At 33.9% G+C, this 15,576-nt stretch overlaps 1 protein-coding gene across 4 annotated transcripts in view; it reads left to right on the plus strand.

Annotated features, from left to right (window-relative positions):
• STXBP5 (syntaxin binding protein 5) overlaps positions 1-15,576 on the plus strand; it is a 168,010-nt gene that overhangs the window by 57,756 nt on the left and 94,678 nt on the right. For all 4 annotated transcript variants that reach the window (XM_060283869.1, XM_030853220.3, XM_030853223.2 and 1 more), the window contains exons 8-9: positions 5,039-5,162; positions 14,979-15,057. In XM_060283869.1, the coding sequence (XP_060139852.1) occupies positions 5,039-5,162; positions 14,979-15,057 (203 nt within the window). The remainder of the gene's footprint in view (positions 1-5,038; positions 5,163-14,978; positions 15,058-15,576) is intronic.

Here is a 15,576-nt window from a genome sequence, read left to right on the forward strand (position 1 = left end):
AGAAGATTTGATATTGCAGAAGAAAAGCTTGATTAACTTGAAGACACATAGCAATAGAAATTACTCAATATGAAAGATGAGCAAAGAATGAGCAGAACATCAGTGAACTGTGGTACAACTTCAAGAAGACTAATATATGTGTAGTAGGAGTCTCAGAAGGGAGCATGTGGACAGAAAACATATTTGAAGAACTAATGACCCAAAGTTTCCCAAATTTGATGAAGACTTTAAACCCTATAAACTTCTAGAATATACAGATATCTTAGAAGTTCAGTGAACTCCAAGCAGAAGAAACATGAAGAAAACTACACAAAAGCATGTCATATTTCAGTTGCTTAAAAGTAGAACCTGGGCTTCCCTGGTAGCGCAGTGGTTGAGAGTCTGCCTGCCGATGCAGGGGACACGGGTTCGTGCCACGGTCCGGGAGGATCCCACATGCCGTGGAGCGGCTGGGCCCGTGAGCCATGGCCGCTGACCCTGCACATCTGGAGCCTGTGCTCCGCAACGGGAGAGGCCACAACAGTGAGAGGCCTGCCTACTGCAAAAAAAAAAAAGTCTGCCTATAAGTGGACCTGCATGATTCAAACCCGTGTTGTTCAGGAGTCAACTACACAGTATACATATACTTACACTGTACTTACATAGTATATACATTACTGTAGCATAAAGTTTACTATACTATATATACATTATTGACATTTATGTTTACATATATATATACATACTTGGGTAGCACATATGTAGTATTACAAGTAATGGTATTAGACTATTAGGAAAAAAGAAATCTTTTATCAAGTTGTATTTGTACTTTAAACATTGCAGAAATAATGGAAAAAGTTGTGCATGTTTGTTGTATTTAAAAGTTCACATTTGGCTATTTCTTTTTGTAGGGTATTTTCTGTTACTTGTTTCTCGCTGTTATCCAAAATATTATGAGCTATTGGTCCCTGTAATTAGCTACTATTTATTTTTGGAATGCTTAATAATTTAATATCTTAAAAATAAAAGGTACTCTTAAACAAAGATGTATATTGTTTTCTTCAGCAAAGTAGAAATATTAGTTCTCTTTATATAATATATATACTTATATATATGTTACACATTTTTTTATATGATAAGATTAGAATGTTTTTATTTATAAGTTCCAGATAACACTGTAAACCTCTCTTGTACTTCTTTTATCACTTTAAAAAAATATATTTAAGTAGCTTTGTGTATAGCTTCTTAACATTACTTATATTTTACAGAAATAATTTCATCTATTAAGGCGACTAAGAAGTTGCTTATTTTAACTTTTTTTAAACAAATAAATATATTTATTTATTCATTTATGGCTGCTTTGGGTCTTCATTGCTGTGTGCGGGCTTTCTCTAGTTGCAATAAGCAGGGGCTATTCTTTGTTGCGGTGCGCGGGCTTCTCATTGCAGTGGCTTCTCTTGTTGCGGAACACAGGCTCTAGGTGTGCAGGCTTCAGTAGTTGTGGCATGCAGGCTCAGTAGTTGTGGCTCACAGGCTCTAGAGTGCAGGCTCAGTAGTTGTGGTGCATGGGCTTAGTTGCTTCACAGCGTGTGGGATCTTCCTGGACCAGGGATTGAACTCATGTCCCCTGCATTGGCAGGTGGATTCTTAACCACTGCACCATGGACTTCTGGGAAGTCCAAGAAATTGCTTATTCTAAGATTGAGTTTATGAAATGTCATGTGTATGTTTTGGAATAAGTTTATTACTATTTTAAGATTTTATTTAGAATTTTGTTAGAGATACTTTGACCCTAAAACATTGTATTAAATATTGGCATTTAAAAATACAACTGAGGGACTTCCCTGGTGGCACGGTGGTTAAGAATCCGCCTGCCAATGCAGGGGACACGGGTTAGAGCCCTAGTCTGGGAAGATCCCATATGCTGCGGAGCAACTAAGCCTGTGTGCCACAACTACTGAGCCTGAGCTCTAGAGCCTGTGAGCCACAATTATTAAGCCCCACATGCCACGGCTATCGAAGCCCGTGTGCCTATAGCCCATGCTCCACAACAAAGAGAAGCCATCGCAATGAGAAGCCCATGCACCTCAACAAAGAGTAGCCCCCTGTTGCCGCAACTAGAGAGAAAGCCCATGTGCAGCAACAAAGACCCAACGCAGCCAAAAATAAAAATAAATAAATAAATTTATAAAATAAATAAATAAATAAAAATACAGTTGATTGTCTATCATCATTTAAATTTTAAAATGTGATCCATAAACATTAAATTATTTTATTTAACTTAAATGTATAGGCATATGAGGAACCCAAATAAATGGACATTGAATGATGATACTAAATGATGACTTTGTATGTAAGTAAAACTCTTAACTTCCAGTTACATGGTTTTTGGGCTGCACTTGGCAGTTCAAGACATTCTAGTAGGATAGCTTTTAGATTCTGTTGACCATTAAGAACAAGAAGTGTATCAACTTGAATAAAAAAGAAGTAATTTAAAGAGAACGTAGGAGAGTGACTTTTTAAATTTTTTTACAGACAAAATTTAAATAATATCAGAACAAAAAATTGAAGGGTAGCAAACTTTGGTCATATAAAAATATTTTTCATGAACATTGGGGTGCATGTATCTTTTCGAATTAATGTTTTTGTTTTTTCTGGATATATACCCAGGAGTGGAATTGCTGGATCATATGGTAACTCTATTTTAGGTTTTTGAGAAAACTCCATACTGTTTTTCACAGTGGCTGCACCAATTTACATTCCCAGCGACGGTGTATGAAGGTTCCCTTTTCTCCACATCCTCGCCAACATTTGTTATTTGTGTTCTTTTGATGATAGCCATTCTGACAGGTGTGAGGTGATATCTCATTGTAGTTTTGATTTGCGTTTCCTTGATGATTAACCATGTTGAGCATCTTTTCATGTGCCTGTTGGCCATCTCCATTTCCTCTATGGAAGAATGTCTATTGAGTTCTTCTGCCCATTTTGTAATCAGGTTGTTTGTTTCTTTGATGTTGAGTTGTATGAGCTGTTTAAATATGTGGGATATTAATCCCTTACCAGTCATATCATTTGCAGATATTTTTCTCGCGTTCAGTAGGTTGTCTTTTTATTTTGTCGATGGTTTCCTTTGCTGTAGAAAAACCTTAAGTTGAATTAGGTCCCATTTGTTTATTTTTGCTATTATTTCCTTTACTTTAGGAGATGGATCCAAACAAAATATTGCTGCAGTTTATGTTGAAGAGTATTATGACTATGTTTTCCTCGAGGAGTTTTATAGTATCCAGTCTTTCATTTAGATCTTTAATCCATTTTGAATTTATTTTTGTATATGGTGTTGGAGAATGTTCTAATTTCATTCTTTTATTGGGTTGGCCAAACCATACGTGTAGCTGTCCAGTTTTCCCAGCATCACTTACTGAAGAGACTGTCTTTTCTCCATTGTACATTCTTGCCTCCTTTTTCATAGATTAATTGACCATATGTGCATGGATTTAATTCTAGGCTCTCTATCCAGTTTCATTGAGCTATGTGTCTGTTTTGTGCCAGTACCATACTGTTTTGATGACTGTAGCTTTGTAGTATAGTCTGAAGTCAGGGAATATGATTCCTCCAGCTCTGTTCTTCTTAAGATCATTTTGGCTATTCAAGGTCTTCTGTGTTTCCATATAAATTTTAAAATTATTTGTTCTAGTTCTATGAAAAATGCCATTGGTATTTTGATAAGGATTGCATTGAATCTGTAGATTGCCTTGGTAGTATGATCATTTTAACAATATTGATTCCTCCAGTTCAAGAACACAGTATATCATTTTATTTGTGTCATCTTCAATTTCTTTCATCAGCATCTTATAGTTTTCGTAATACAGATGTTTTGCCTCCTTAGGTAGGTTTATTCATGGGTATTTTATTCTTTTTGATATAATGGTAAATGGGATTGCTTCCTTAGAAGATATATGCACCCCAATGTTCATAGCAATTGCCAAGATATGGAAGCAACCAAAGTGCCCATCAAGAGATGAATGGATAAAGAAAATATGGTGTATATATACAATGGAATACTACTCAGCCATAAAAAAGAATGGAATTTTGTCATTTGCAGCAACATGGATAGACTTTGAGGGCATTATGCTAAGTGAAATGAGTCAGACAGAGAAAGACAAATACTGTATGATATCACTTATATGTGGAATCTAAAAGATACAGCAAACTAGTGAATATAACAAATAAGAAGCAGACTCACAGATAATAGAGAACAAACTTCTGGTTACCAGTGGGGAGGTTGGGGAGGGGCAATCTAGGGGTCAGGGAGTGGGAGGCATAAACTGTTGGGTGTAAGATAGGCTGAAGGATGTATTGTATAATGTTGTACAACACAGGGAATATAGCCAATATCTTGTAATAACTGAATGGAAAGTAACCTTTAAAAATTTTATAAAAATTTTAATTTTTTAAAAAAGATAAATAAATTTAAAAGTTTAAAACTTAAAAAATATTTTTCAGATAGTTTTTAAGTGGCTCAGACATATAAAATAAATTTCAGATTTTAAAAGTCACCTTAATAATTACTGTGAGAAATGGGTAACCTGTCTTAAAGCTCAGTCTGAGGTATTTTTAATTGACCTTAATTCCAAATGTACATTTTTGTCTAAAAATTCTAAAATTTTAGTTAATTTCTAAAATTTGTTCTCATCTGTCAATGCAACTAGTTTTTCCAATGGAATATTGATTATAATTGCTTGGTAATTTATGTTTAGTTATTGTTTATTGTAAGAATACGTTTTGTTTTCCTGAACTTGTCAATAATACATGTATCACTATCATATTATCCTTACGCTCACTTAAGGAGTAAATAAAGTAAAAATCATTAAAATAGTGTCAGAACCAAATTAAATCTCATAATGACAGGAGGACTGAGTTATGGGAATTTGAGATTAACATTATTGACGTTAGCTTGGGAAATAAGAAAAAGTTTAAAATGAAAAATTAATTATGAATAACTTGGTGTTTAAATAAAATTTTGTTTTTAAAAATGGAATTCTTTACCCCTCTTCTATAGGCTATCCACTCTGTTGCTTGGCATCATGAAGGAAAACAATTTATTTGCAGTCATTCAGATGGCACTTTGACTATATGGAATGTGAGATCCCCTGCTAAGCCTGTACAGACGATAACTCCACATGGTAAGAATGTATCCCTTTTAAATACCACCTAAATTGTGATGCACAGTAAACTGTTTTGAGTTTGCATTTGGATTTGTTTGTTTGTTTTTGATGATAAGGATGGGTTTTCTTTCATTCTGAATTTTAAATATTTATACATATAGAAATAATTTGTAACAACCAGGTAAATAAAATCTCAAATAACTATATTTGCAGTTGAAATTGCAAATATGAGCTTTGAGAAAATGAAGTTACATAATCTTCTGAGTATTCTTTTCTCCAGTAGTCCAAAAAGTAGATAATTTTGTGAGTGATATAGGACTTACTTTAAACTGTTGTCATCTTAAAGTTATCAATTGCAAGTTGCTAATGTATACATAATATGTACTGAAACACTTGGAACTCTAAGAAGGTAATTTTATACATTAAAGTATTGTTTTCAGAGTCCCCAAAATGACCCCAAGTTTGATTCACTAGGAAGGCTCATAGGACTCAGCAAAAGGATGGAAAGCAAAATCAGTACAGGGAAAAGGCACACAGGGTGAAGTCTGGAGGAAGCCAGGTTGAAGCTTCCAACAGTCTTCTCCCAGTGGAGTCACACAGGACATGCTTAATTCCTCTAGCAATGAGTTATTACCACATGTGTGAAATGTTATCTACCAGCGAAGCTCACCTGAGCCCAGAAGTCCATAGTTTGTATTGATGTCAGTCCACAGGTACCCTCTGCTTTAGCATGTACCAAATTTTAGATGCTCAGAAGGAAAGCAGAGATTGGTCATAAACCATATTGTTTGTACAGATAATATAGCATAGTGTGCCACCCTTATCAGTCTTGGAATGGTGGAAGCTGTCTTGAAAGCCAAGTTACCAGTTGCCAACCAAGAGAGCTAATCTTACAAGCTGACCTTTCTAGGGATAGCGGTCTCGAGCCTGCTTTGTTAACTTTTTTCTGTACAAGTAATATATACAGAACCTCCATGAAGGTTTTATTAGGGTGCTTATGAACATATTATGAAGACCTTGTTTGAATTTTGGATGAGGCCTAGGAATTTGTATTTCTTTATTAATCTGCATTCTCCCAATTCTACCCTAAGAGGTTCTTAACCAGCAAATTTAGGGAAATAAAAAGGAACTGTTTTTTAAATTGGTAGCATACTAAAAGAGTACTTTTGTAGTTATTGCTAATGTTTCATTGTCTGCTTTAAAATATGAATGCCCACTTTTTTTAAAAAAAATTGGTACATTCTGAATTATTACAATGTAGAAAATAAACAGTCATTAAAAACTTATCTTTCTGTAGCAATATGCATTTTTAGACTTGTTTGTTTTCTGGTAAAAATAATCATTCTTTTAGCCACATATTGTCATATATTTTACCACTGCTTTTTGGTAGCAGTCATCTTCTGGAAAAGCACTTATTTTAAATTTGCTACAGGTCTATTTATGTGTGCCTCCAGAAGATAGCCCTTTTGATAGTAGGTTCCAGTTTTCCCTAATATATTTTTGTTCTTCCTTCTGTTAGTGCCTAAGTCCCTAATCTTTGTGGTACTCCTGAGTATTCCCATACATTTTAGCATCTCCCAACCCCACTGGAACCTAGGAATTCAGAAAACCAAAACAGTAGATGAGTAGTTTCAAGACCTTTAATTTCAAATCCAGAAGGAAATAAAAATAATATTGAAGATGGTAGAAATATGTAATATCGGTTTTAAAGTTTTAAGTTTATCTAAATTTTTATCTGTTTTTGTAAGTCTAGTACAAAGAGGTTTTTTTCTTTCAGACCATTTGAGAGTAAGTTTTCAACATATTGCCCAATCATCCCAAAATATTTCAGTATTTGTTTCTTACAAAGACATTCTCCTATATCACCAAGTTTTGCCATTTATCAAAAGGGTCTATATGCAGGATAGATTTAGTTGTCATGTTTCTTTAGTCTCATTCAAACTGGAACTGTTCTTGAGCCTTTTCTTGACTTTCCTAACTGATAAATTTTGAACATTACAGGTCAGTTATTTTATAGAATGTGCCTCCATTTGGTTTTGTCTGATGTTTTTTCATGTTTAGATTCATGTTGTACATTTTCAGCAGGAATATCCCAAAAGGATTGATGTGTTCTTTTTGCAGCCTCATGTGGAGCTTATGTTTGATTTGTCCTAGTGATGTCTCATACTCTGATCCCTTGATTAAGCTTCTGTCTACTAGGTCTCTCCATTATAACGTTATTTTTTCCTTTTGAAATTAATAAATGTTTTTGATTTTTTCTTGTAATCAATAAGTGTTTTGATTTGGAGGAAATATTTGAGACTCTGTAAACATACCGTTCCTCATCAAATTTTTACCCCCTGGTTTTAGCATCTGTTGTTGTTTCTTGGATGGATCACTTATTGGTTGCCAAATGGTGATTTTCTATTTAATCTTGATACTTTTTTTATACTAAAATCTTAAGACCTTGAGAGCAGACTTTTAGAAGTAGCATAAATAGATTTCTACAGGGCTTGTAATATCTTAGCAAAAAAGGGTAACTAGTTAAAATTACTTTTTTCAAACAAGACAAAGAATATTTGATATAATATGGTTTTTTCAAAATTAGAATCCAAACAAAATGTAAAAGTACATTTTTTTCTGTGGCAGATGTTAGGAAGTTGGATGGCGTTTGTTGGCACAGTATAGCAGCCTAAAAATGTAGATCATCAGAAGTACTGTTTCTTTATAAAATATGAATTATTTTCAGCAACAGTAATGTGATAGATACCTGCCAAACTTAAATTTATGCTGATAGTTGAGTTCAGTGGCAAAGCTAAGTGCATTTTTATACATTAAAGCACAAAAATGTGTTTTTCATACAGTAGCAAGGTATCACATATTCCATATATACATATACCATATTTGTGGTATGCAGTTTTTGGTATACTAAATATCTGCTTTGATGGATTGAAATTTAGGGCTTTTTTTCATTACTATCTTGTGTTGTGGATTTGATGGATTGAAATTTAGGGCTTTTTTTCATTACTATCTTGTGTTGTGGTCTCTTGTTCTTACTTTCTAACAGTTACGGTAAATCTTGGGTTTTTTCATATCTAAACCATGTAAGGTAGTGGTTAAGTATATCTTATTCTTAAAAAAAATTAATAAGCTTGATAATTGATTAGAACTGATTGTACTTTTATTTATTCATTCAACAAATATTGGTTCTACTATGTGATAGGCACCATTCTACACCTTAGAACAAATAAGCAAAATGTAAGTGAAAGTACCTGGAAACTGACATGCTATATACATATGCGATTATAGTAAATATAAATTTGGATATCTTATTTACTTGGTAGGATAGGACCAAAAGATTTTTAGATTAGTTTTCCCCAAAATGTATTTCATGATACTAATTTTTCCTATGTTAATGAGTTATTTGGTGAAAAATATGTTATGATCAAAGAAGTTTTAGAAATGCTGAATTAAAGTTGAACATTTTCTTCACTACAAGACTTCTTAATCTTTAACGTACACTATGAATTTCTAAGAGGGAAGGTACGTATACACATGTATACATACATATATACGATTGACCCTTGAAAAGCGCAGGGTGTTGAGGTGCTCACTACTGCCTAGTAGAAAATCTACATATGACCTAAAGTCAACCCTTGGTGTCTGTGGTTCTACATCTGTAGTAGTCTAGTATTTACTACTGAAAAAAATTTGCACATAAGTGGGCCCATGCACCTCAAACCCATGTTGTTCAAGGATCAACTGTATATTTATTATTTATGTTGGTTTATATATTAATTTATTTTATGTAGCTTTTCCCAAACTTATTTGACTTTAGCATCTTTTGTTCACAGAGCATCTTGTGGTTGTCTAGGGTTCCGTGGAATACACTTTGAGAAATGACGGCCTGGTGCTTGAATTATAATTTAATTATAAGACAGTTCCCCAGATTTGGTAGCTATGTTCAGTTTACCCTCCGATGGCATCATTCATTGCCAAAGCTGTTTGTTAGTGGACTCTTATTCTGAGGGGCATAGCAGTTATCTAGATAATGATGATAAAATGGCCAAGAAAGGAGAATAATTTGAATTCATTTAAGGTAATTTTCTGATATAAGGTTGTATAATTTTATGCATATCAAGATGGTTGATAGTCATATTTTTTCAGAAAGTCTCTATTTGGGTATCTGAAATTACTCGACAGATGATTTTTGACCAAAACAAACAAAGAGTGATATCTCCCTTTAATCTAGTTTTTATGAATATCAAAGAACATTTCCCTGGCAGTCAGACAATCTGGAATGTAATTCTAGCTCTGCTGTCTGTGAAATACTTTGTAGAGATAATTACTGTTTTCTGGGACTTCATTTCAGCGTATGTAAAATGAAAGGATTGAGCAAGGTGATTTTTAAGGTGTAAAGTTTTATGATTGTGTGGAAATTAAGCAGGATTTGTACCATCTATTGACTCTGCAAAGTCATTTCATCTTGGTGGGCTGTAAGTTCTGTATGTCTGTATGGTAAGCCTAGTGGGTAAGCCCTACTCTTCCCTCTCTCTCTCTCTTTTGGCTTGTTTCTCTCCTATGGCAGATAGGCTTTCATTTTTTAGGAGGGAAGAACTTTGGTAGTCCTGGCATGGCTCAGGTACTTACCCTGAAGCAGTCATCATGGTTAAGTGATTTGCTGACCCAGGGCCCCAGAGGATCTCCCATGTAACCCTGGGTATGTGCGTGTGATGTGTTGCAGCGTGAGATTTTTCTGCTATTGTCATGTTCACCAAAGTCAGATTATTCTCAGAGGAAATGGAGATGGTAGATAGTCAAAATCAATAGGTATCCATTATAGGAAATGACATTTTAAGATTTAGTTCGTGGAGCTTATTCATCAGTACAATCAATCCATTTATCAAAGAATAACCCAGGATTAGAGAACTTTTATTCTGTTAAACGTTGCTGAAGGAAAGATAAATTCAAACTTCACATAAGTAAAGCTAACTTAATGTAATATTTTAAGGATGTGACATATTAAAAATTTCTATTAATCTACTTTTAAGATTTACCTGAAGCATAATACATTCAATAAATAATAAATCCATACAGCAGTTCTTTAATGTAGTCCATTACAGTTTTCCCTAGTTTTTATATTTGAGTGTTATAAGATAGCAAAGAGCAGAGCAAGGTTATTTTAGTCAGAAGGTGCAAAGACATAATCAAAAGCAGTATTCTTGGAAAACTGTTAATAGTTTAATATGACCAATGTTTAAAATTCCTTTGGGCGAGTAGCAGGAAACTAAGACAGAACTGCATACAGAGGCAAAAATATACCTTGTAGTATGCTAAAGAGTTTGGACTTCATGATGGAGACCTAGGAAATGATTTTATAGTGAGAAACATAAAATTTATATTTGGAAATACTGCTTTGATGGTATTGCATCAGATGAGCTGGGAGCAGAAGAGGGAGGTCAATTAGGAAGCTGTTGTTAACAGTAAATAATGAAGATGTCAATTGTGACTGCTAATGAGAAGAAATGGACATACATAATGAAATTCTGGAATTAGAATCAATAGGACTTTGTTGATTGTGGCTGGGTAATTTTGGGGGATGGGAAGCAGGGCATAATAAGAGACAAGAAGAAATCACATGTGACATGGAGGTTTATGTGATTTATTAAGTCGAGTTTTATATTTAACCAGATCTTTTCAATGATTTATCAGAGTAGTTCACAGGTAGTTGAAAGAGTAAGCACACATTTTTCTACGGAGGTGGCGTAGCAGTTAAGAAGTGAAATGACACTGAATGGTGAAATCCAGTGATGCTCTAAATGTCGTTTAGCTATATGTGCTTTATAAAATCTTAGCTGGTGCCTTATTACTTGATTTGATTTAGAAAATGGTTAGTCTAGGATTACAGATGAATAAACCTTTCAGGAATATAAGCAATAATCAGTGGCATAATTTTAAAAACCTGAGTTGAAAAAAGATCAGAGTATGCAAATCAAAAGGACTCACTAATTTCCAAGCAAGATTAATGAAAAATCACTATAAAAACTGTAACATTTTTAATTTATAGAGATAATGAAACTACTCTCTTAGCATCTTTGTATGCATCCTTGCGTCCATGCATTTTGTCCAAACTTTTATAAAAAAAGTTTATTTATAAAGAAGTAAAAATCAGACCGGCTTTAAACTTTAAGTTTAAATGCTGGACACAGTAGAGCAATACCAAGAGACTATTGAGCAAGACAAACCTTAAGAATTTTGTACCTGGTCAGGTTTCATGTATCTGGTCTTCTTCAGAGCAAACATTTAAATTCCTGACTGAAAGGTCGTATATCTCTGAACAGATTGAAATAGAGGTTGAAATTCTTACTTTGTTCCTTGTACAGCATGAGGGACTAGCTTTCAGATTTCAGCCTCCTTTTTTCCATACCTTTCTGATTACCCCAATTCTCTCTCCCACCTCAAGAAACCAGTCTTCTCCCCTGGCAGTCCTTTCCTGTCCCTTGATCTGGTGTTCTACTTAACTCTATCACTAGTCACTTGTTGGTTCTTGTAAGTTAGGATGCCAGAGGTTCAAGAGTCCATTGCATCATCATTTTCTGCATAAAGAGGTGAAGAGATGTTTCCCTAGGATCTTAAGGCAGGATTAGATGTTCTAGTAGCAGTTGAATGGTGTGTATTTATAAAAATTTAATGTACTAAAAGTGCCATTTCATATCAGTGGGGAAAGCTCTGATGGTTCAGTAATAAGGCTGGCAGGTGCATACCTGTATCACAACTCGTCACATTGTACACTTTAAATACTTGCACTGTATTGTCTGGCAATTATAGCTCAATAGAACTACACAAATAGTGCTGAAATTTTTAAAGAAAAAATACCTTCCCTATATCAAAATATACTTCAGAAAATAAATGTAGTAAATGAAACTATAAAGCAATTACAAGAAAAAGCAAAAAAAAAAATTGTAATGATATTTGTGTGGGGAAGAACTTCCTAACCATGAAACCAAAGAGGCGGTGACAAAAAAGAATGATAGTTTTTTTTCGTACACATACACATATGATGATACGGGATCGTAGCGTACCAGCCTCTTCTCCGTAAACGTTCCCCGACATTAGCAGCCCAGTCCCCTTTCTTGCCCCACCAGGTAAGCTGTGTCAAAAATCTTACAGGTGTTCTTCCAAAATATATGCATTTCTAAAATCGTATGTATTTACACACACATATACAAACATATGAGATTTTTTGGTCATTGTTTTACAAAAATAGAACTATATTAGTCTATTTTGCATCTCACTTTTCTTAATCCACTGTACTTGAGGAAAATCTCTCCATGTCATCTGGCACAGCCCTAATTCCTTCACTTCAATGGTAGTGTATCAGCCAATTGTTTGTCTCACAGTTTTTCACACTTTATTCAGCCATGCCAAATTGATGGGCGTTAACTTTATTTTCAGTTTCTGATCACTACAGATTGTGCTGCCTTTACCTTTCTGTATGTATTCGATAGGAATTTGTCCTTTTGTTTCTGTGGAATAAATGCTTATGAGTAGAATTGCTACTCCTTGAAATTTACTAGTTTTACATATTTCTATTTTTCATAAATGTTCTCAAACTGCTTTTCAAAAAGACTGTATCCTTCGCATTTTTACCAGCCATGTATAAGTACCTCTCTTCCATTGTTCCTGCCAGCAGTGGTACTATAGCTCATTTTACTTTCTTTTTTTGTTAACTTCCTGTTGGCCCAGAGTCTTAGAGTTGGCCAGAGATGAATGACTGGGGCCTTTTCCTTTCCTAGGTCTTTCCTGGGCATGCACACTGCCTTGCACATGTATACAGCCAGTTCTTCAGGATTTTTAAAAAATTCCTGCCCAGGATCTTATTTGCCTCAACTAAAACCACAGCCTTAGGCAGCTGTGATATTGCCAGCAGATTGCTATTATTTCTGTGATGCCCTGGAGGTAGGGCTTTTTGTCTCCCTGAGCTGATGTCTGTTCTGTCAAATGAAATTGCCACAATGCCTTGGGAGTAGAGTTTTTCAGGGAGCTGTAGATTGGGACAAAGTACTGATTGCCGTCTAGGGAATCTGGTTTTAATGGAACTGCAGATAAACTTCAGTCCTCTCTGTTGGCTGATGATGCTGTTGCCTTTTCATGGTACTGGGCCACTGAGCTGGGGAACAAGGGGAATAGGAATAGTCCTTGTCAAAGCATCCCAGTCCCCCTTGTCTTACCAAGGTTTGGTCATTTCCATTGAGTAGATAATGTTAACGCTCATTTTGTGGCTTCAGTTAATTTGCAGAGTTTATAGTAGGTGAGCGAGTTCAAGGAGGTCACACTTTGTCATTCTGGAAGTCAGTCTCCTTTTTTAGTTTTGTTAGCTGTTCATAGGAATTGAGTCCACCATGTGAACCTTAAGGTCATTTTGTCCAAATTTAAGAAAAGCTGTTGGAATTCTAATTACATTAAATTTGTAAGTTAATTTTGGAAGAATTGCCATTTTAGGATTTTAAGTTTTCTTAAATAGAAACATGATTAAGACTGATAGACTTATTTAATCAATCATAAGTGACACTAGGGATAGTATTTGCAACATATGGATACAATGTTAATGACCTTTGAATATTAAGTTTATTTTTAAATATAAAGAAGATAACATACAAGCACGGGTAAAAGATATGTTATTTTTAAAAGAAGAAATACAGATGATCATAAAGCCTAAGAATTTTCCGTTAGGGATTAAATCAATACAAATTAAAATGAGATACCCTTTCCACTTACCAAATCAGAAAAAAAAAGAGCACTGTTCAGGAAGCGTGTGGCAAAATACCCTCCTACACTTTCTTCTTCCTTTCTGGAATACAGTTCTACCTAAGTATCTCTTTTCTAGAAATTAATCCTAAAGAAAAATTATTAATTTATTCACTGATTAAATAGTTACTGAGTGTCCACTCTGTGCCAAACAATGTTTGTCACCATGGATGTATCAACAGAAAACACACACTTAAAAACCTTTGCTTTCATGGAATTTACGTTCTTGTTGGTGAGGCAAACAACAAACAAAAGAAAATACAAACTTTATTAGAATGAGCTAGTTACTGTGGGGGATAAAGCTGGGAAAGAGGATAAGAAGTGTTGGGATAGCGGTGTGTGTTTGGGATCTTCACAAATAGTATAATAATGGTGAGACTGATTAATCCCTAAGAAATGGGAATAATATGTTTTATTTTCTTTAATTTTTCTGAGTTGTTAATACAATGAACATGTAAAAATAGATAATAGAAATCAACCTTTTTAAAAATAATCAAAATTCTTTGACAGTATGAGTTTCTGACACATTTTATAGAGGTTGGTTTATTTTAGCAATCTTCTGGACATTGCAATGGATGGCTTTTACTTTAAGAGAGTAAATGTAAATGAGTAAGAGAGTAAATGTAAATTTATGCTAATGAATTTATTAGCATAGGGATTTAATTTTGCAGCCTGTCACTTTGGGTGAAAATATGACTTAGATTTATTTTTCTCAAATAAGCTGTTTTAAAACTTGAATTCATTGACCAAATTGAGACCCTATTTTGCTTATCTTCAACTAAGAACATTGGAAAGACTGAATTTCTCTTACTAGAATTTTATCACATAAATGTTGTTGACAAGTTATTTTATTTACTTTTTAGCACTGAATTTCAAACAGTAAATTGAGCATTTAAAATATCTTATTTTGTATTAAATACTTCTTTCAAGACCACTTTAAAATGTTTCATGGTGGATTTCATTATATTTCATTTTATAAACTGTCAATGTATAAGAATTTAGAGTAACTTAGAATTTTAGAATTTAATGCAGGAAAATATATTTTAGGAAAACAGTTAAAGGATGGGAAGAAGCCAGAACCATGCAAGCCTATCCTCAAGGTGGAATTCAAAACGACTAGACCTGGGTAAGATTTTACTTCACTGACAGTATTCATTGTATATAATTACTGAAGTAGCACTGACGGCTCTCTTATCATTTATTTTTGAAAGCCTACTTTAGAATGGTCTAACCCAGTCATAAATTTTATGCTTTCTTTATTTAGCAAGATAACTAAAATGGATAATTTTAAGATAAAATATTTCATTGTGTTCTCTCTGTCTTTAGTAATTTCACAATATATCTTGGAAAGTTTGAATTATTTTTCTTGTCCAACTTTATATGTTCTATTAGCTTAGTCTTCAGTAGCAGTAGTGTTTATTCACTAGTGAAAATTGTGGAATAAGCAATGAAGAAAAAAGATTTAAAATTTAACCTGTTTATACAATATATGTTCATTATGAAAGTTATAAGTATTCTTCAAAAATTAAATCTTATTTTAAGAATATTTGGCAATTCTAATAATAAATACAGCTTAATATCAAAAGAAGATCATCAGTAGTATTTGAAGAGACTGATTTACACTGTGAATTAGGTATAAGATTTA

This window comes from Globicephala melas, chromosome 14 (genome assembly GCF_963455315.2).
Source record: "Globicephala melas chromosome 14, mGloMel1.2, whole genome shotgun sequence".
NCBI lineage: Eukaryota > Metazoa > Chordata > Mammalia > Artiodactyla > Delphinidae > Globicephala > Globicephala melas.